We start from the raw sequence: 15,484 nt of genomic DNA, 5'->3' as shown, positions 1-15,484 counted from the left end.
TTAAATGTCAAAAAAGGAGTGAGTGTAGTTTTAACTGAGGGGTTGCACTGAGATAAAGTGAACACCCTTTGAAGAGAGCAGATGCAGAGGAAAAGTGAGAGAGGGTGAGAGAGAGAGAGAGAGAGAGAGAGAGAGAGAGAGAAAAGGGCGCCGTTGGCATGGTTACCTTGGAGGTCCTGGCGGGTGGTGAAGCTCTCCTGCGTGGGGAGCATCGGTCTCTCTTTCATGGGCACTCGCCGCGCCACGCAGATCAGACACGACTGGAAATCTACAGTCAGAGAGAGAGAGAGAGAGAGAGAGAAACATCAGATCATCACTGATAGCAGATTACTGACGCAAGACACTATTGACAGAGAAATGCACTCACAAATTTTCAGATTTTTCAGCTTCTCAAAGCTAATTTTTTTTTAAATTAATACAGAGAAAAACATGCAAAATACACCAATATCAACAATATCAAACAGTTTATATCTTAAGATTTTATTTGTAACAAATATTTTAAAAGGCTGTTTCTCAAATGGAGTGTTTTTTTCTCCTTCGTTGAACTATAAATCTATAGTTACTGTTGTATAAACGCAATATCACACTCGTAGCAGTGCAATATGGCTGTATATCGGCACTGGTGGGGACACTAAGGACGCCTATATGTTTTACAGAGAAATGTGTTCATACAAAATTGGCCTTCTTATATACAACATCTTATTCTACACAAAATATTATAATTACAATTCTGTTATTTTTATGTTATTTTATGATTTTATTTTTCATGATAAAAAACATTATAATCATTTTCACAAATCATAATTAATGAAACAATGCCTCACTTCTATATTAAACATATTATTTTAAAATACCAGCAATACATTTATTAATTTTTTTGTAATTCCCTAATCAGTCAACTGTGGAGGTAAGGTCATAACTATTAGATAATTTCACCTGCAGTGTCTTGCTTTAAAGGGTTGTTAATGGAGCTGATGAATGATGAGGCAGTTTGTATGTGTGTGTGGGGTGAAGGAGGTGGAGCGGCTGATATGATGGAATGTGACCTTTCATTTGTGTGTCATTGTGGAGGCTGAACCTGCTGCGCTGCTCCCATTGAGACCGAGTTAGAAAGTCATCCCTCATCCACCCACAAAAACATCATAATATCTCCAACAGCATCGTTTCTGATGCACACATGATCAGCCATATCAGAAAATAAATTAGTAGAAATAAGAAATGAATACTTTTTTTATTCAGCAATGACTGAATGTGGACATTATTTATGGTCAAAAACAACGTTTTATTTACTTTTGTTTTCTTAAATTTTATATTTATTAAAAATAGAAAAAATCAGTTATGTCGAGTTCAGACTGCATGATTTTAAAAGTAGTCGTGTCACAGATGTTATTTTTTTGGTCTTTATAACATTAAATTGCTTCATTACATAGTCTTCGTAGGCGTTGGGTGACAGTTAAATATCAATTAATTCATAATGAATGAATTAATTGTAGCTTACAGTTTTACTACCTGACCCACATGGTCTTTGCTTTACCCATAACAAACCATAAATAAATAAAGCTACAAACAAATGACCATTTGTCAATCTTTTTTTAATTTTTTTTTATGCACGACTCTGGCATGAATAGGCACAGTGATCTGTGTTGTTCAAATGGCTTTTCCCTCAGCTGAAGGACACAAGAGTTTGGTTGGAGTTCACTGTAGTGCATACATTCTCATTGTTTTCATTGCAAAATCCTCACCTCGTGCACGGATTTAGGAGACATTTATGCAGAATGCATCTTTGCACCTACAAACGCAGCGTTCAGGAACAGATAAACAGTTATGTGAACTTGCTAAAATAAAAATGCACGCAATGCTTGCCCCGCCTTTGTGCTCTTCTTATTGGCTCACTATTCTAGAACTGAATGTGAATGATTGGTTAATATCAGCTGTCAATCACTCAGTCAATGCCTTCTGCCTTCAGATGACAGGAGCTTCAACCTCGAAAACGTGAAGTGCTGAAGATGAGAGAATGAAAAAAACACTGACAGATTTACCTACAGTTACTAATAATAGCACATCTTATTAGTGATCATGTGCTGAATGGTAATCCACCATTTACACTTTTCCAAAAGTGGATAAAAGACTTCCATGGTTTCAAGTTTGCTATGAAAATGACTAAAGCCATTCACTATATAGTCTGTTGGACAGGGTTTGCAGGTAACAGCGTTTGCCACTGAATCTAATAAACATTTTAAGCATGAGAGGTGCTGTATAATCCTTCATTTAATCCTCAAGATGCTGTCAGCGGTGCAAGTGGCAGCTATACATCACATTCAACTCAGCTCATGAAAAGACCGTTATTGCTATTAAAATTACATGCAAATAATAAGTTATATATCAATATAAATGTGGGGAGGGGCAATGGATCGCGATGCCAGATCAGCATCGTGAAGTTTGTCTGCCATTGGCGATAGACGATGGCATCGTCTTTCGGCACAACCCTAATTACTATACTACATTAAAGATTATTACTTACCAAAGAGTACGTTTACATGGATAGCAATAGTCCGTATTTTAATACAATTAAGACAATACTCTAAAATTAAGAGACTACCATGTAAACAGGCATTTTTAATTAATTTAATCCAATTGAGGTCATGAATTCGCTCTTCAGTGTTTGAACTCTCAGTAATGATTAAATCACACTGAACTGAGCTAAACTGAACTGAACTAAACATAAACACTAAAACCTGAACCACACTGTTCCAGTTACTATGACCATTTATGTGAAGCTGCTTTGACACAATCTACATTGTAAAAGCGCTATACAAATAAAGCTGAATTGAATTGAATTGAATAATCAAACTAAATAGAAATCGAATTAGGACATGTGGAATATTGTTGAAGTGCAGTGCAGTAAAAAACTTAATCAAACTATTATCATTGTGTAGGACTTTGTCAGATCTTGCAACAGGACAGTTTATACACATAAGGCTGTTTGACACTATTCTCTGCACCTACTGAGTCAGCAAAGGACCATACAGCGTGCGGTCTCAAATTCTTTTAAAACAACACTCTTCCAGCAGTTCATACTCCATCCATTATCATGTTTGTCAAAAGGGTCATGCATAAAATGTTTCCGAATAAAAAAGCGGAAGTGACAAACTGTAGTTAAAGTCAAGAAATTAAAAATGAAACACCTGAAATTACATGACACTCCAGAGGAAATATGGATAGCGTTGAGACACAATGACGTTAATCGAATTATGTGCTATAACATGCAAAACAGGCATTCAAAAAGCAACTCATGTAAACACCTTAATCATATTACTGTCTTATTCAGATTAAGTAAAACTATTCAATAACTGATGTCCATATAAATATGGCCACTGTGAATCAGGCTAAGATAAAGACATGGTTTTGTACACTGTCTGGTAATGTACAAGCTTGCTAACCAAAACAAAGTGAAATACTGCAGCTTCATCTACAACATGAGCCAAACTGTCCCCAAACATCCAAACTTCAACAAGGAAATCACCAAAAGTTAACTTGTAGTTCTTCAAGCAAGCAAACACTGATTCAGAAATCTCTATGACTGATTCAAAGAGTTCATTCAGTTAGAATGACATAAAGCTGTGACTTCCATGTTTACAAATCTTTTTGGATGATTCATTAAGTCATAAACTCCTGAATCACACCATCACGCATTCCTTATGTCTTTAGTTTTACTAGCGCCGGAGATACAGGTCCTTTTGTTTACATCAGAGTTAAAGTGAACAGGCTTTTACATTACATGCACAACGCACAGCGTATGTTGCAGAAGCCCTTGGGTGGTCTTCAGTCCAAACTACACGAAAACCCAGCTTCGCAGTCTCTAATAAACCCTCTGTACATACACATTCCTCCTGTCCGTCTCCAGCGCCAGGGTGAACTGGCTGGCTAATAGAGCAGCTGGCACACACGGGCCATAAAGAGAGACGCTCCATCACTCAACACACCAACAGTGCCCAGCAAAAATTAAACATTGTGTGTGTATGTGTGTGAGAGAGAGAGAGAGAGAGAGAGAGAGAGAGAGAGAGAGAGAGAGAGAGAGAGAGAGAGAGAGAGAGAGAGAGAGAGAAAGGGGAAGAGCAACATTAAACATCTCTCATCTCTCTGTTACACACACTCTCTAAAACCTCAGCCAGGGCCAAAACCAAAGCCAACATGATCCAGTGGAGAAGTGGGTCTCAAATGCACCCTGAACTCTGGGTGACTCCGAGAGGTGGAAGAGGAGGAGGAGGAGGAAAAGAGCAAATGAATCACAGACTGAAACATTTCTCTGGGCGGGATGTGAATGCATGTTCCACAAGAGCTGCTGTTGCTTTCTGGGCTTGTTTTTCAGGCACTGGAAGACTCATATCTCACACGTGACATGACAGACTGTCAACACTGACACTTGCTTCTATATTAGTAAAGTGACCAAAGCTTAGAGACTCTGGACTCTTGGGAGTCGTCCTCACACCTTTGAGGTGGATGGAAAACTTTTCCAAAACTGTCTGAAAGAAAAGAATTGATGCTCATTTCAATGCTGTAGTCAGTGTTGGGTATAAATATTTACAAAGTAAATAGTTACTTAATTAAATTAATTTTCCACTTTTCATTTTTATGTAATGTGATTACAGTTACTTATAATATGTATGCCTAAAATACATAAATGCAACCCTATTAATATGAATCTCATTTCTTATGCCTCTGCAATGGAATAGCATTAATGTGCTCTAAGGCATTTAATTAAAGATAAAATATGATGGCAAACACACAAAAAAAGTAGAAGTACAACTAGTAAAGTGAAATCGTCAGATTTGAATTTTAGTAGTTGATGACGCGCACTCCCGACATTTTAATCACACTGGTGTGATCGTATGCTTCAGGGACCAGCCAAGGCTAATCACACTAATGCGATCATGTGAACGCATGCAAGAGTGTTAATTAAGTGTTAAAAAGACTATAGATATAGTTTTCTAAAATTAATTAAGGCAACTAACATGCTTGATATTTCTTTGGTTTCTCTAACAGATATTTGTTCAAAATTTAAAATGCAATGTAAATGCAGATATCGGTAGTGATGAGTCCCAAAAACTATAGTATCAGTATTAGGGCTGGAACACATCAAGTCGAAGAAAAACCATTAGCACCAACAAAATCCAACTGCGTTGGATCGTTTCTGGACCAAAAAGCTGTACATGAAAACACCAAAGGACGAAAGCCACGTTCAATACCTGTGCAAGTGAACATGTCTTTCTGCTTGGTGGGGGACAGTAGTCTATTTTCCCGTTTCACAAAATGAAACCAAACTTCCGATTAGGAATGCAACGATTAACCAATTTCACTATTAATCACGCTTTAATTCGTCACGTTTAAGTAATTGTAAAGGGTTTTCAACACCGCGTTTCTATACAGAACAAAACTGCTGCAGCTAAACAAAATTATGCCAACTGTACTCTAGTTTACACACTGGATTAACTGCTGTATGGCGGAGGCCGTTCACATATCACGTCTTTTGTGCATATAAGATCTTTATTTACAATAGAGACGCGTGTCCATGTGTGCCTAGTTGAAAGAATGCCGCAAACGCACTGCGAGTCAGGTGACAAGAACTGACCAGTCAGCTTCATACTTTGTACAGATTATACAATGGAATTTTTACTTAAAAAATAAACACAAAATGAAAATACCAAATAATTTGTAATACTATGTAGAGGTTCAGCACCCTTTGACTACATTTGTTCTCTTTAAAAGAGAAATACTTAGCTAATATGTAGCTTAGATTTAAATTAGACAAATAATGTTACAAATACATTTTTTAATTCTTATTTTTATGTATTTATTTTTTCATTGTTGTGTCATTTATTTTCGATGTAAAATTATTACTTATGTTTAAATGCCAAAAACGTTTTTTCATTAATTTAGAGAACTGGACTATTGTTTGTTTTTTAATAATACGTTGTGCTGTATTTATTGATTACTAAGCAGCAATAAATAACACTTTAAAATATAAGGACTTTTCAAGTGATTTTCTAAACTAGTATTGTTTTAAAAGTAATGAATGCGTAATAATCTTGAGAACTGTGAAACCGTGATTATTTCTAAGACTTTAATTGCGCAACCAAAATTTATAACCATTGCATCCCTACTTCCGATGTCAAATTTGCGCTCTGATTCGCTGCTGAATAACCAGTTAGATCACTCTCTTCAGCCAACAGCAATACTACATGCTGAATTAAGGCCAATGAGCTCCAATATTAACCTGATGAGAGGCGATGTGTGGAACACACCAAACCAACTCGCCATACCAACAAAGCCCAACGGCCGACTGTCACCCTGGTATGTCCTGGACCTAGATTTGATCTAGAAAGGGCAGTATCAGTTTGAAATCCAACATTAACATCATCATAATTGAATACATAATCAGAATATTTTAAGTCCAAAGGTCATAAAGGACAGCTGTACAGTGTTAGTGCTTGTCAAGAAAAGTCAGAGGTCAGTAAAACATTTCCTAAATAACATTTAAATGAGTTAGCCACAAATGTTTAATTAAATTAGATTATTTTGAGCTTTCTACTTAACAAAACAACCCAGAAAAAACATGATTTCACTAAAAACATTAACTATAAAAATGCTGATTTCAATTTGGATAACAATGAGAAATGGTTCTTGAGTGCCAAAAATTAAAACATTAGGATAATTTCTAAAGCCTAGAGTAATCAGGTTGAAAACAATGTTGCATCACAAAAATAAATGACATTTCAAAAACAGAAAACACCTATTTGAAATGATAAAAATGAGCCTTAAAGACTTAAGACTTGTTTTAAAGAGCCCCTATTATGTGTTTTTGAAAATGACCTTCTATACATTGGTAACACAGCACTAAGTGGATGAAACATCCAGCTGAGGTTTAAATCTAAAAGTTCACCATGTTTAAAACTTTTGATTCTTTAGCGAAATAGTCAACTCTTAAGTCGAATAAACAAATCGAGTTGGGTTCTGATCTTTTCACCAAATATGTAGTTCCAGATGTGGTAAAATGTGAACGCGCTTTCCCTTCGGACACTAGGAGCACAGGGGATCTGATCATGACGCGAACAGATGATGATCACTGACAGATGGAGATTCGGCTGTGGGGAATTTAGGGTTAAAGTTAATTTTCACAACAACACCACAGTATAGCCAACCTTTGTTACTGTGATTTTTCAGATTTTTGACCCAATACGCTGCAATGCGGGATTTGCCAGTCGTTTGCTATTAAAAAAAGGAGCAGCAGAGACTATTACGTATGGGACTTTGTTAGACTTTGACAGGGACTATGTCAGTAACTGATACAGTTCATATGGACCAGTTTCTTCTTCCTCTAGATCATAACATGTAAGTGTAATTAAAATTGTTTCCTCGTTTTCTTTAGTTTGCAAAATATGTGTTTAATTGTTTCTTATAATTTGTAATCACGCGCAGCTTGTAATTGCTTATGTATTATAGATCAATGTTTGTACTGTATCTCTAATGTTAATTAGAGATTATTAGCCATTAATTGTTATTAGCCATAATTTATGACTATTAACATATTTGGCTCTACTTTAACGGGCTTTGTGCAAAGTCCAAAATGCAGGGCGCAAAAGCAGTAAGGGCATGTCTGAATCCACTTTTGCTATTTTAAGGATGGAAAAATCCACTTTGAGCTGCAGCGCGTGGTTTAACAGGGTTGAGCTTATTCTTTTAATGAAGTGCATTTGCTATTTATAGGGCAAACTTTGTAAGTGGAAAAACTGAGCGCTTCACTAGCGAGAAAACAGTTAAACAGAGCATCTGTAGCACGAGAATGAGAGGTGAGCCACCTTATTCTTTACTTTCACTTTCACTCGTGGATAAGGAAACGTGTTGTACGCACAGACATCAATTAGCCTATACATAATTACTTTCATTTGTCAAGCATGAAGATTTGTTTTAAAACTATTTCTAAATTCAATTCTAATCTCTAGCAAACTAATAAATGCACAATAATAACGAAGTCAGTTATATCCAAATACACATGCTATGCCCCATATGGTCCAAAACCTGACAAGTGAACAAATCTAAGCTTGTTTTTAATAAAACAAATATAAATATGCATATAATAAATAACACTTCTAATAACAATAACATTACACAAAAGCAAGTTGTAATAAATAAACTGAAAAAGCCCCCCGAGATGAAGAACGCATGAAAGTATGGTTTTTATATTTATACAGGCTAGAAAATAATATGTTTTGTAATATTTTAATCCTTTTTCATTTGTAAAGATTTGTATTGCTGTACATCCTGTTTGTATAAAGCAATGTTTAAGCGAGGTGCACAACTGACTTGATTTGAGCTGGACTTTAGACCTCCTCTTAGCTGGTCTATTGAGCAGTCTATTTTAGATCCTCAAAATAGCAATTCGCCAGCAATGCGCCTCAACGCGCCTCCTTTTTTAGACCAGAACGCCTGTATAACGCACATATGAGCGCAAATGCATTTGCTATTTAATCAGCATGGTGCAACACGTCAAAACTACTCTTGCGCCAAGCTTAAACTAGCAAACAACATTTGCATCACGCCTTGGTCCGAGTGTATGTTAGGGCCAAGTGTGCCGCAAGCCCACGTTTGAGTGAAGGTTTCGGCCGTTAGATCGCCCCCTGGGGGCTGGCTGCAGTACAAGTCATAAAGCCCGCCTCCTCCGTGTTAATGAAGGAGACTTGAGCCCAAATAAAAAAAAATATTACACTTGCAATAAAATGTCCCGAAAGATAGTTCTGGTCGATTAAGGCACTGGTTATTGTGCTGAAATAGGTGCAGATCTTCATTTTTGTAAACAGTTTGTTTTTAGCAGTAATTTAATGCTGGGCGTGTCATCGTGATTGACAGCTGTGATTGACAGTTTCTCAAAGCGCGGCGTCTGAGCTTCGGCAGGAGACTGAAGTAGACTGAAATGTTATTATTCGATTTCTGTGTTATTTTACCATGACAAAATGAGTTCAGCAGTAAACTACAGTTTCTGACATACATGATCCTGGTGGAACACTGTTTATTCGCTAAGTTCAGGGCTTTTTTCGGGCTTTATTAGTTTGCTGATACACGCCTAGCCACCCAGATAGCAAAACACAGTTCCGGCTAGATTCTCGCCTGCCGGAGACTTATCTCTTAGAGCTCAGACTGACTAATGTTACCTCTGCTGGACCTACTCCGGATGCTTGGACTCACTACCCAATTCCAGCCCGTGTCAATCGAGCCAGATGCGGCGGCCGAGCGAGCCGGCGCTGCCGCATGCGAGCCGGAATCAGCCCGCGACGCCGCGAGTAAGTTATGCGCTGCGGCCTGGAGCTGGCGCGATTGAATATATAAAACCCTCATATTTGTTAACGTTATTACATCCATTTGTGTTGATATGACAGCAAACGCATGCTGAGAAGTTCGGGGGGCGTAGTTGATTTTACATAAAGCGTTTGATAGGAAGCTCGACTCCGCTCATTTTCGCGGCTCCTCCTCTGGCTCCATCAGACAATCCTTCTGCGCATGTCTGGCTCCAATTTCAGCAGTCTTTTGCGACAGTTTGTGCCCGTCAAGCAGGCGTTTTGCCCTCAAGGCGTTCAATGGGAAAAAGGGCTGTCGCGTCGTCCATATTTTTTACAGTCATTGGTTAGGGCCCATTGTGTCCAAAATGTGATGTTGAAAATGTGATGCAGGCTTCTTCCTTTAATGATTTAAATGCGTTTCTGAACTCGCGATCCTCCGCTGTTTGTTGAATCACTGAACAAATCTTATGGGTGTCGTTGGGATAATTAGGTAAAATTAAATGCATTATAAGACAATGAAAATGTTTTTTTTTTGACCTTGCATACATATCAGCCTGTTGTTGGACACCCCCAAAACTAAATTATGACATTTAATAATGCAAAATAAGGGCTCTTGAAAGGGATATTGCACCTAAAACTGAACATTCTGTCAGTATTTTCTCCCTCTTTACTGTACTAACTTTCTTTACTATATCTACTTTACCTATTTGACTTTCTTTCTTCTGCTGAACACAAAAAATGTATCTTGCAGAAATCTGGAAACATCCATGAAAGTCAATAGTTACAGTTTTTTTTTGTTTTTTTGCTTTCTTTAAAATATCTGCTTTAGTGTTCAAAAGAAGAAAGATGCTCAAAAAAAAAAAAAAAACGGTTTAGAGTGAGATTACAAATTTTATTTTTAGGGGGAACTGTCTAGCTGTGTAAACTACTACTAACCTTTATGATAACTAAACAGCAGCACTTACGGTAAGAGCAACTGCACACAAATACAACAATTCTCATCCACTGAAACCAAAGAAAGTCATCAGAACAAAACAGTAGGGTGAATTCAGCTCGTACGTGGGATGTTTGAGGAATGAAAGGGGAGTAGTCACTTCGTTTGGCTTTGAAGCATTAAATCTAAAGTTTCAGAACCATTCATGTGGCTTAAGAGTGTTTTAAGAAACCGTGGCTCACCCTCTCCCTCCTCCTTGATGGACTTTGGTTCAGACACAGCAAAACACTGCATAGTCTCATATTTCTGCTGTGCCTCGTGATCCTGCGTCTCTTCGGCCTCGCTGTGAGGGTTCACAAGCATGCGGCAGTTGAAGGTGTGGCTGTTCCGCCGAGGGTTTTCGCTGGACCACGGCACTCCATTCACTGTGGGAGAGAAGTGAACACACATCACTCACTGTCACTCGCTTCAAGCTCAATTCCCAAACTTTTCCTCACTGAGTAAAGGGGTGTTCATATTGACAGTGATTTACAGCAGCGAAAGACTGGAGGTCATTCATTTTAAATGAGAGTTGATGCAAAGCAGCATGAGAGACAAAAGGCTGATTCATATCTGTTTTTAAAATATATCTTTGACAGCCTAATTTTGATGCCACATATGGGTGTAAATTGGGTTGTAATGCTTTTACACTTTGCACTTGCACAGAAAAAGTCAAAAATGAATGATAGTGGACTAGTGTCATGTAGTGTAAAAGATCTTCATTGGTTTGACAGCAAATGTGTTGCAAATTCTGACAATGCAAACAAATTAAGAAAATTTCCCATAAACCCAAACAAAAAGCACTGAAAACTGCGGACATGTTTCAAGGGAACCAAAAAACTTGATGGACCCGGCCATTTAGGTTATAATTATTTAGGCTAATAATATACAAAAGACAAAGAAATAGTGTAATCAGGGTGTTAAAATAAACAAAAAATAATAATCACCTTTTAAAGATCACCAACAACTTCACTGAGTAAAGGCTGGTTTATTCTTCTGTGTTGAGCAAACGCATGCCTTGCACGTAGTCGTGCAATTTTTACTACTGCGTGCTGTTTGTGTTGCTCAGCAATAACATTTCCAAAACACTAGCTGGCAGTAGGTCATGTTATGTTTCTCTGTATCAAATTTTTTTGTGGGTGCTTTGCTTTTTTCTGAATGTTACCTTAATGCTCAAGTAGCTAAAACTTGCTCATTCAGAGAAAGAAACCAGCAGACGTGCAACAAATTTAACCTCTTAAGACCCAAGGGGTTTTTTAGATGCATTTTTTATTTCTCTTTGCTATTTCAGCTTATTGGAACCTAATTAGAATAAAAACCTAAGTTTATTCTTTTGATATGATGTACTTTAAGAGAAAAATAATGTTCATATATGTGGTCCGAATTTACATAAAACACTTTGTCCTGACTGTTTTTAAATGCATATATAACGTATACACTTTTTTTAACTTGCTTTGACAATCTGACAGTAAAAACAACATTTTTTTCCTATTTTTGGACAGTTAAAAATAGGGTTTAGGACATTAAATATGCTGCAAAACAGTTGCAGGATGCGACAGTATGTCAGTACTAAAATATAAAACATTTAAATTATTTTAAATAGCCACTTAAGAGCTAAAATGTGCTGTCCACATATGTGGGCACTCATGACCAAGGAGGTTAATCATAAGGTAAACAAAAAATATCTGAAGCTCCTTCATGAGACTTGACACTTGTAAACACTTGCTTTATCGGGCTCGTGGCTCGTGTTTGATGTGCACCACCCACACTCAGCACATCAAACAAGCCGACCAATCACAGAGCTTGCGCTATGCGTTGTTGCATCGTGTAGTTACACTTTTTGAGAGGTGCACGTCAGCGTCGGCCACAGTGAGGGCTATTCAAAGGTTGCAATAAAGGTTGCGCCAGACCATATGTGTGCGATTGACACAGAAGTATAAATCAGCCTTATTAGTCACAGCACAATAGGCAAATCCCAGCCGGGTCCAGTGTTTCCTCTATGATTTTTTCCAGCTATGGCGGCAGGCCTTTTTTTTACACAGATCTATCAACTACCTGGCGTTATTTCAATAACAAATGTCGTGAGCACATTTATGTAATAGCCTACCAGTATGCGCTACTTAACCACAGATCTTCTTGTGCGCTCTCAAATTAACGCTGCTGAAGTGCGATTTAGAGCGTTTATATAACAAGTATGTCTCCAACATTAACTAGATTTGCTAGGAATATTTATGAATGTCTCCATTAGACCTACAAAGCTGTATTAATGTGTCCTGAAGTAAAGTAAAACGGCTGTATGTCGTGTTTGCTGGCATCACGCATCACACACCTGTCAGTCAGCCAGTCAGTCAGTCAGCATGTAACCTTAAAGGGTTAAACAATTAACGCACAGCACTACTACGGTTACAGAAAAGTTTGCGCTGTTATAATTCACTTACCTTTTAAAACTTTTTGGTGCTATTATCACTTGCTATTAAAAAACATGACTGAATGTTTTAAATGGAAAGCTGTAATGTAGCCATGGTGGGATCAATTTTGGCGTGGAGCCCCGCCATGGAACAATGAATGTAGTGGAAACCATGGGGTCAGTCCAGTTTTTGGAAACATTTACATTGTGTTTTTGTGAGAAAAAGCAGCATGTTTTCTTAATTTGTTTTTGTTGTGAAAATTTGCAACACGTATATTGCTAAACCGATGAAGATCTTTTTCTAATCTGCTGTTTTTTATAATTGCATGTCTTTTTTTAAATTGCAGCGTGTTTAGCTCTCTCGGCCAACATCATCACCTCGGAATTAAAAAAGTTCTAAGTTCTGAATGATTTTGAGATAATGAGCTTTCAACTTTTGCATTCCATAGCAAACAGTATGTTTGAAATGTTTGCTTTTAAATAAAAAGTCTTAAAATGTAAACATCTTGTAAATAAGTTGTCATTTAATAAGAATACATCAATAACTAAATTTTGACAATTTTGACAAAAATGTGAGATAGAATCTTATATTTCTAAGGTGACAACATATAATTGAGTTTAAACAGTCCCCCTAAAAAACACCTACTAACCTAATCTGATTTTTATGGGATATGTTTTGAATAAAAGTTGATCAAAACAAAGCTAATTCTTTGAGTTGCACTAAAAAATGTATAGATGATTAAATCAAAGTTGGCTTGCTCACTTATACACAGTGTGTTGCACTGACCGCTCCTGTCAAAGTGATGTAATTGAAGAAAAGGATCTCAACCAAAAACAAACTGTTCATGAGATGCATTTGAACATGTAAATAACAGGTTGAAATGATAATGCATCTCTGCTGAATACTTGCAATCAAATAATTTTAAATGCATGTTTAATAGCAATTGGAAACTATTATAAATAAAAACACTAGCAGCTTTTTTTTTGCACCAGGCTGAACTCTGTCATAGACCTAGCAACTATTTATTATTTTGTACTAATTAGCAAGCAACTACATCAATGTTAGTTTCCATTGTGCTAGATTAGACCTTTCTCTGTAATTAAAGCTAATTTACTTTCCCCAAATGTCATTATTAGAACTATTATATAACTAATATTGTTTCCATACTTTATTATTGTTGGTGTGGTGCTTACATCAAATGTTCAAGGAACAGTGATTTACATAGTTGCTATGGTGAAAAAGCCTCTTTACATTACAGTTTGCATCTAAAAGTGTACTGTTTCAACGACTACCAATCTGTTAATCACATCACTTTAGGCCATAGAGGACAAAATACCTGTCAAAAAACATCACAATACAAATTATACATTTTATTAAGTTAGTAATTGTGTTACTAATGCTCAATCTAATTAGTACAATCACAGTCTGAAAAATGTACAAGGTACACTTGTGTATTGAGGAATGAGTCTTTCCTGAAAACAAGAGGTCATTGAAGTGCAAATGAAACAAAAGCAAGTTAAAGGGGAAATAAACAAAGATTAAACAACAGAAAGAGTCTCACCGTGTGACTTAGGCAGGAGGTTTTTGATGAATTCGGCATGGTCTCCTACATGCAGTATGCTGTACACACTGGTGTTCATCAGCTCTTCCTGATTGTAGCGCAGGTACTGCGTCACATTCTCCGATACAAACACAATGTTGCCCTCCATGTTCACCACAAAGAAGAACCCATCCAAGGCCTGAAAGAGATAAAAAAAAGATGGGATATTAGCACTAAAAACGCCAACGCATGATGAGCACAAGCAGACATATGTGCAAAAGTATACACCCCTTCAGCTAAAAGTGCAATCACTGAACTAGAGAGTGGTGATAACTAGCAACAACAAAACAAAAACCCATTCAGCAAAGTTAGAAGTCCTTGTAGACTCTCCAAACAGCATATCAAGTAAAGTCAAGGAGATTACGACATGAGAATTCATAGCCTCAAGACTGATTAAGTGGCTCCAGCAACAACAAGGCTGAGCATAATGATACAGCAGCCTTTTCACTTCTCAATTCAGGTAAGGCGTAATGAAGTAATTAGCTGCATGAAAACAAGAAGATCTCATCAGTTGTAGTTGGGAGGTTATTTTAACAGGCTTCCTCTCAGAGTGATACTCTCAGGCAGGCAGACAGGGGAAGTCAAGTGACTGTTTTTCCTCATTTGAAATGCAGATTGCAGAATATGGCTCTATTAGGAGTTTGTACTTGTGTCTCACACACTAATGTGAACAGTAAAGGCGTCCCAGGGATGGGAAGATTCCCCTATTTGCTCAGTGCACCAGTCAAAAAAAGTTAGTGACGCATTGGTAAACAATTTTTAAGTGTGTTCCTATCTTCACATGAACCTTTAAAGATGTTGCTTGATTTGGTCCTACTTTATATTAAGTGGCCTTAACTACATGTACTTACATTCAAAAAAATAAATACAATGTACTTACTGTTCAAAATGTATTGCAGAACACTTGTTTGGTTGTATGTGTAGGTTTAGGAATGGGTTAAGGTGTAAGGAATGGTCAACTCAGTGTAATCACAAATGTAATTAGAACCTAAAATTTGTTGTCGAACTTTGATGATGGTGTTGAATGTGAAGAGTTGGTAGGTGTAAGGTGGTGGTGAAAGTAACAAGGTGGTAGGTGGTGAGGAGGAGGGTGTTGAAGATGAAGGGCCCAACCATATACTTGGTGCAAAAAGGCGCAAGACGCATATGGCGCGATGTGTTGCTATTTTCA

At 37.2% G+C, this 15,484-nt stretch overlaps 1 protein-coding gene and 1 long non-coding RNA gene across 9 annotated transcripts in view; one reads left to right on the top strand and one right to left on the bottom strand.

Annotated features, from left to right (window-relative positions):
- ncoa2 (nuclear receptor coactivator 2) overlaps nucleotides 1–15,484 on the bottom strand; it is a 216,080-nt gene that overhangs the window by 76,468 nt on the left and 124,128 nt on the right. For all 8 annotated transcript variants that reach the window (XM_087308936.1, XM_087308938.1, XM_087308940.1 and 5 more), the window contains 3 exon segments: nucleotides 14,275–14,452; nucleotides 10,509–10,691; nucleotides 167–268 (listed from right to left, as the gene is read on the bottom strand). In XM_087308936.1, the coding sequence (XP_087165062.1) occupies nucleotides 167–268; nucleotides 10,509–10,691; nucleotides 14,275–14,452 (463 nt within the window).
- LOC147837995 (uncharacterized) lies at nucleotides 104–5,942 on the top strand. The gene is made up of 3 exons (XR_015524843.1): nucleotides 104–1,294; nucleotides 1,337–2,658; nucleotides 2,893–5,942. It is a non-coding gene; the product is annotated as an uncharacterized LOC147837995 (long non-coding RNA).

Source organism: Danio rerio, chromosome 24 (genome assembly GCF_052040795.2).
Source record: "Danio rerio strain M-AB ecotype USA chromosome 24, GRCz13ab, whole genome shotgun sequence".
Classification (NCBI taxonomy): Eukaryota; Metazoa; Chordata; class Actinopteri; order Cypriniformes; family Danionidae; genus Danio; species Danio rerio.
This window is presented reverse-complemented; position numbering and strand designations above follow the sequence as displayed.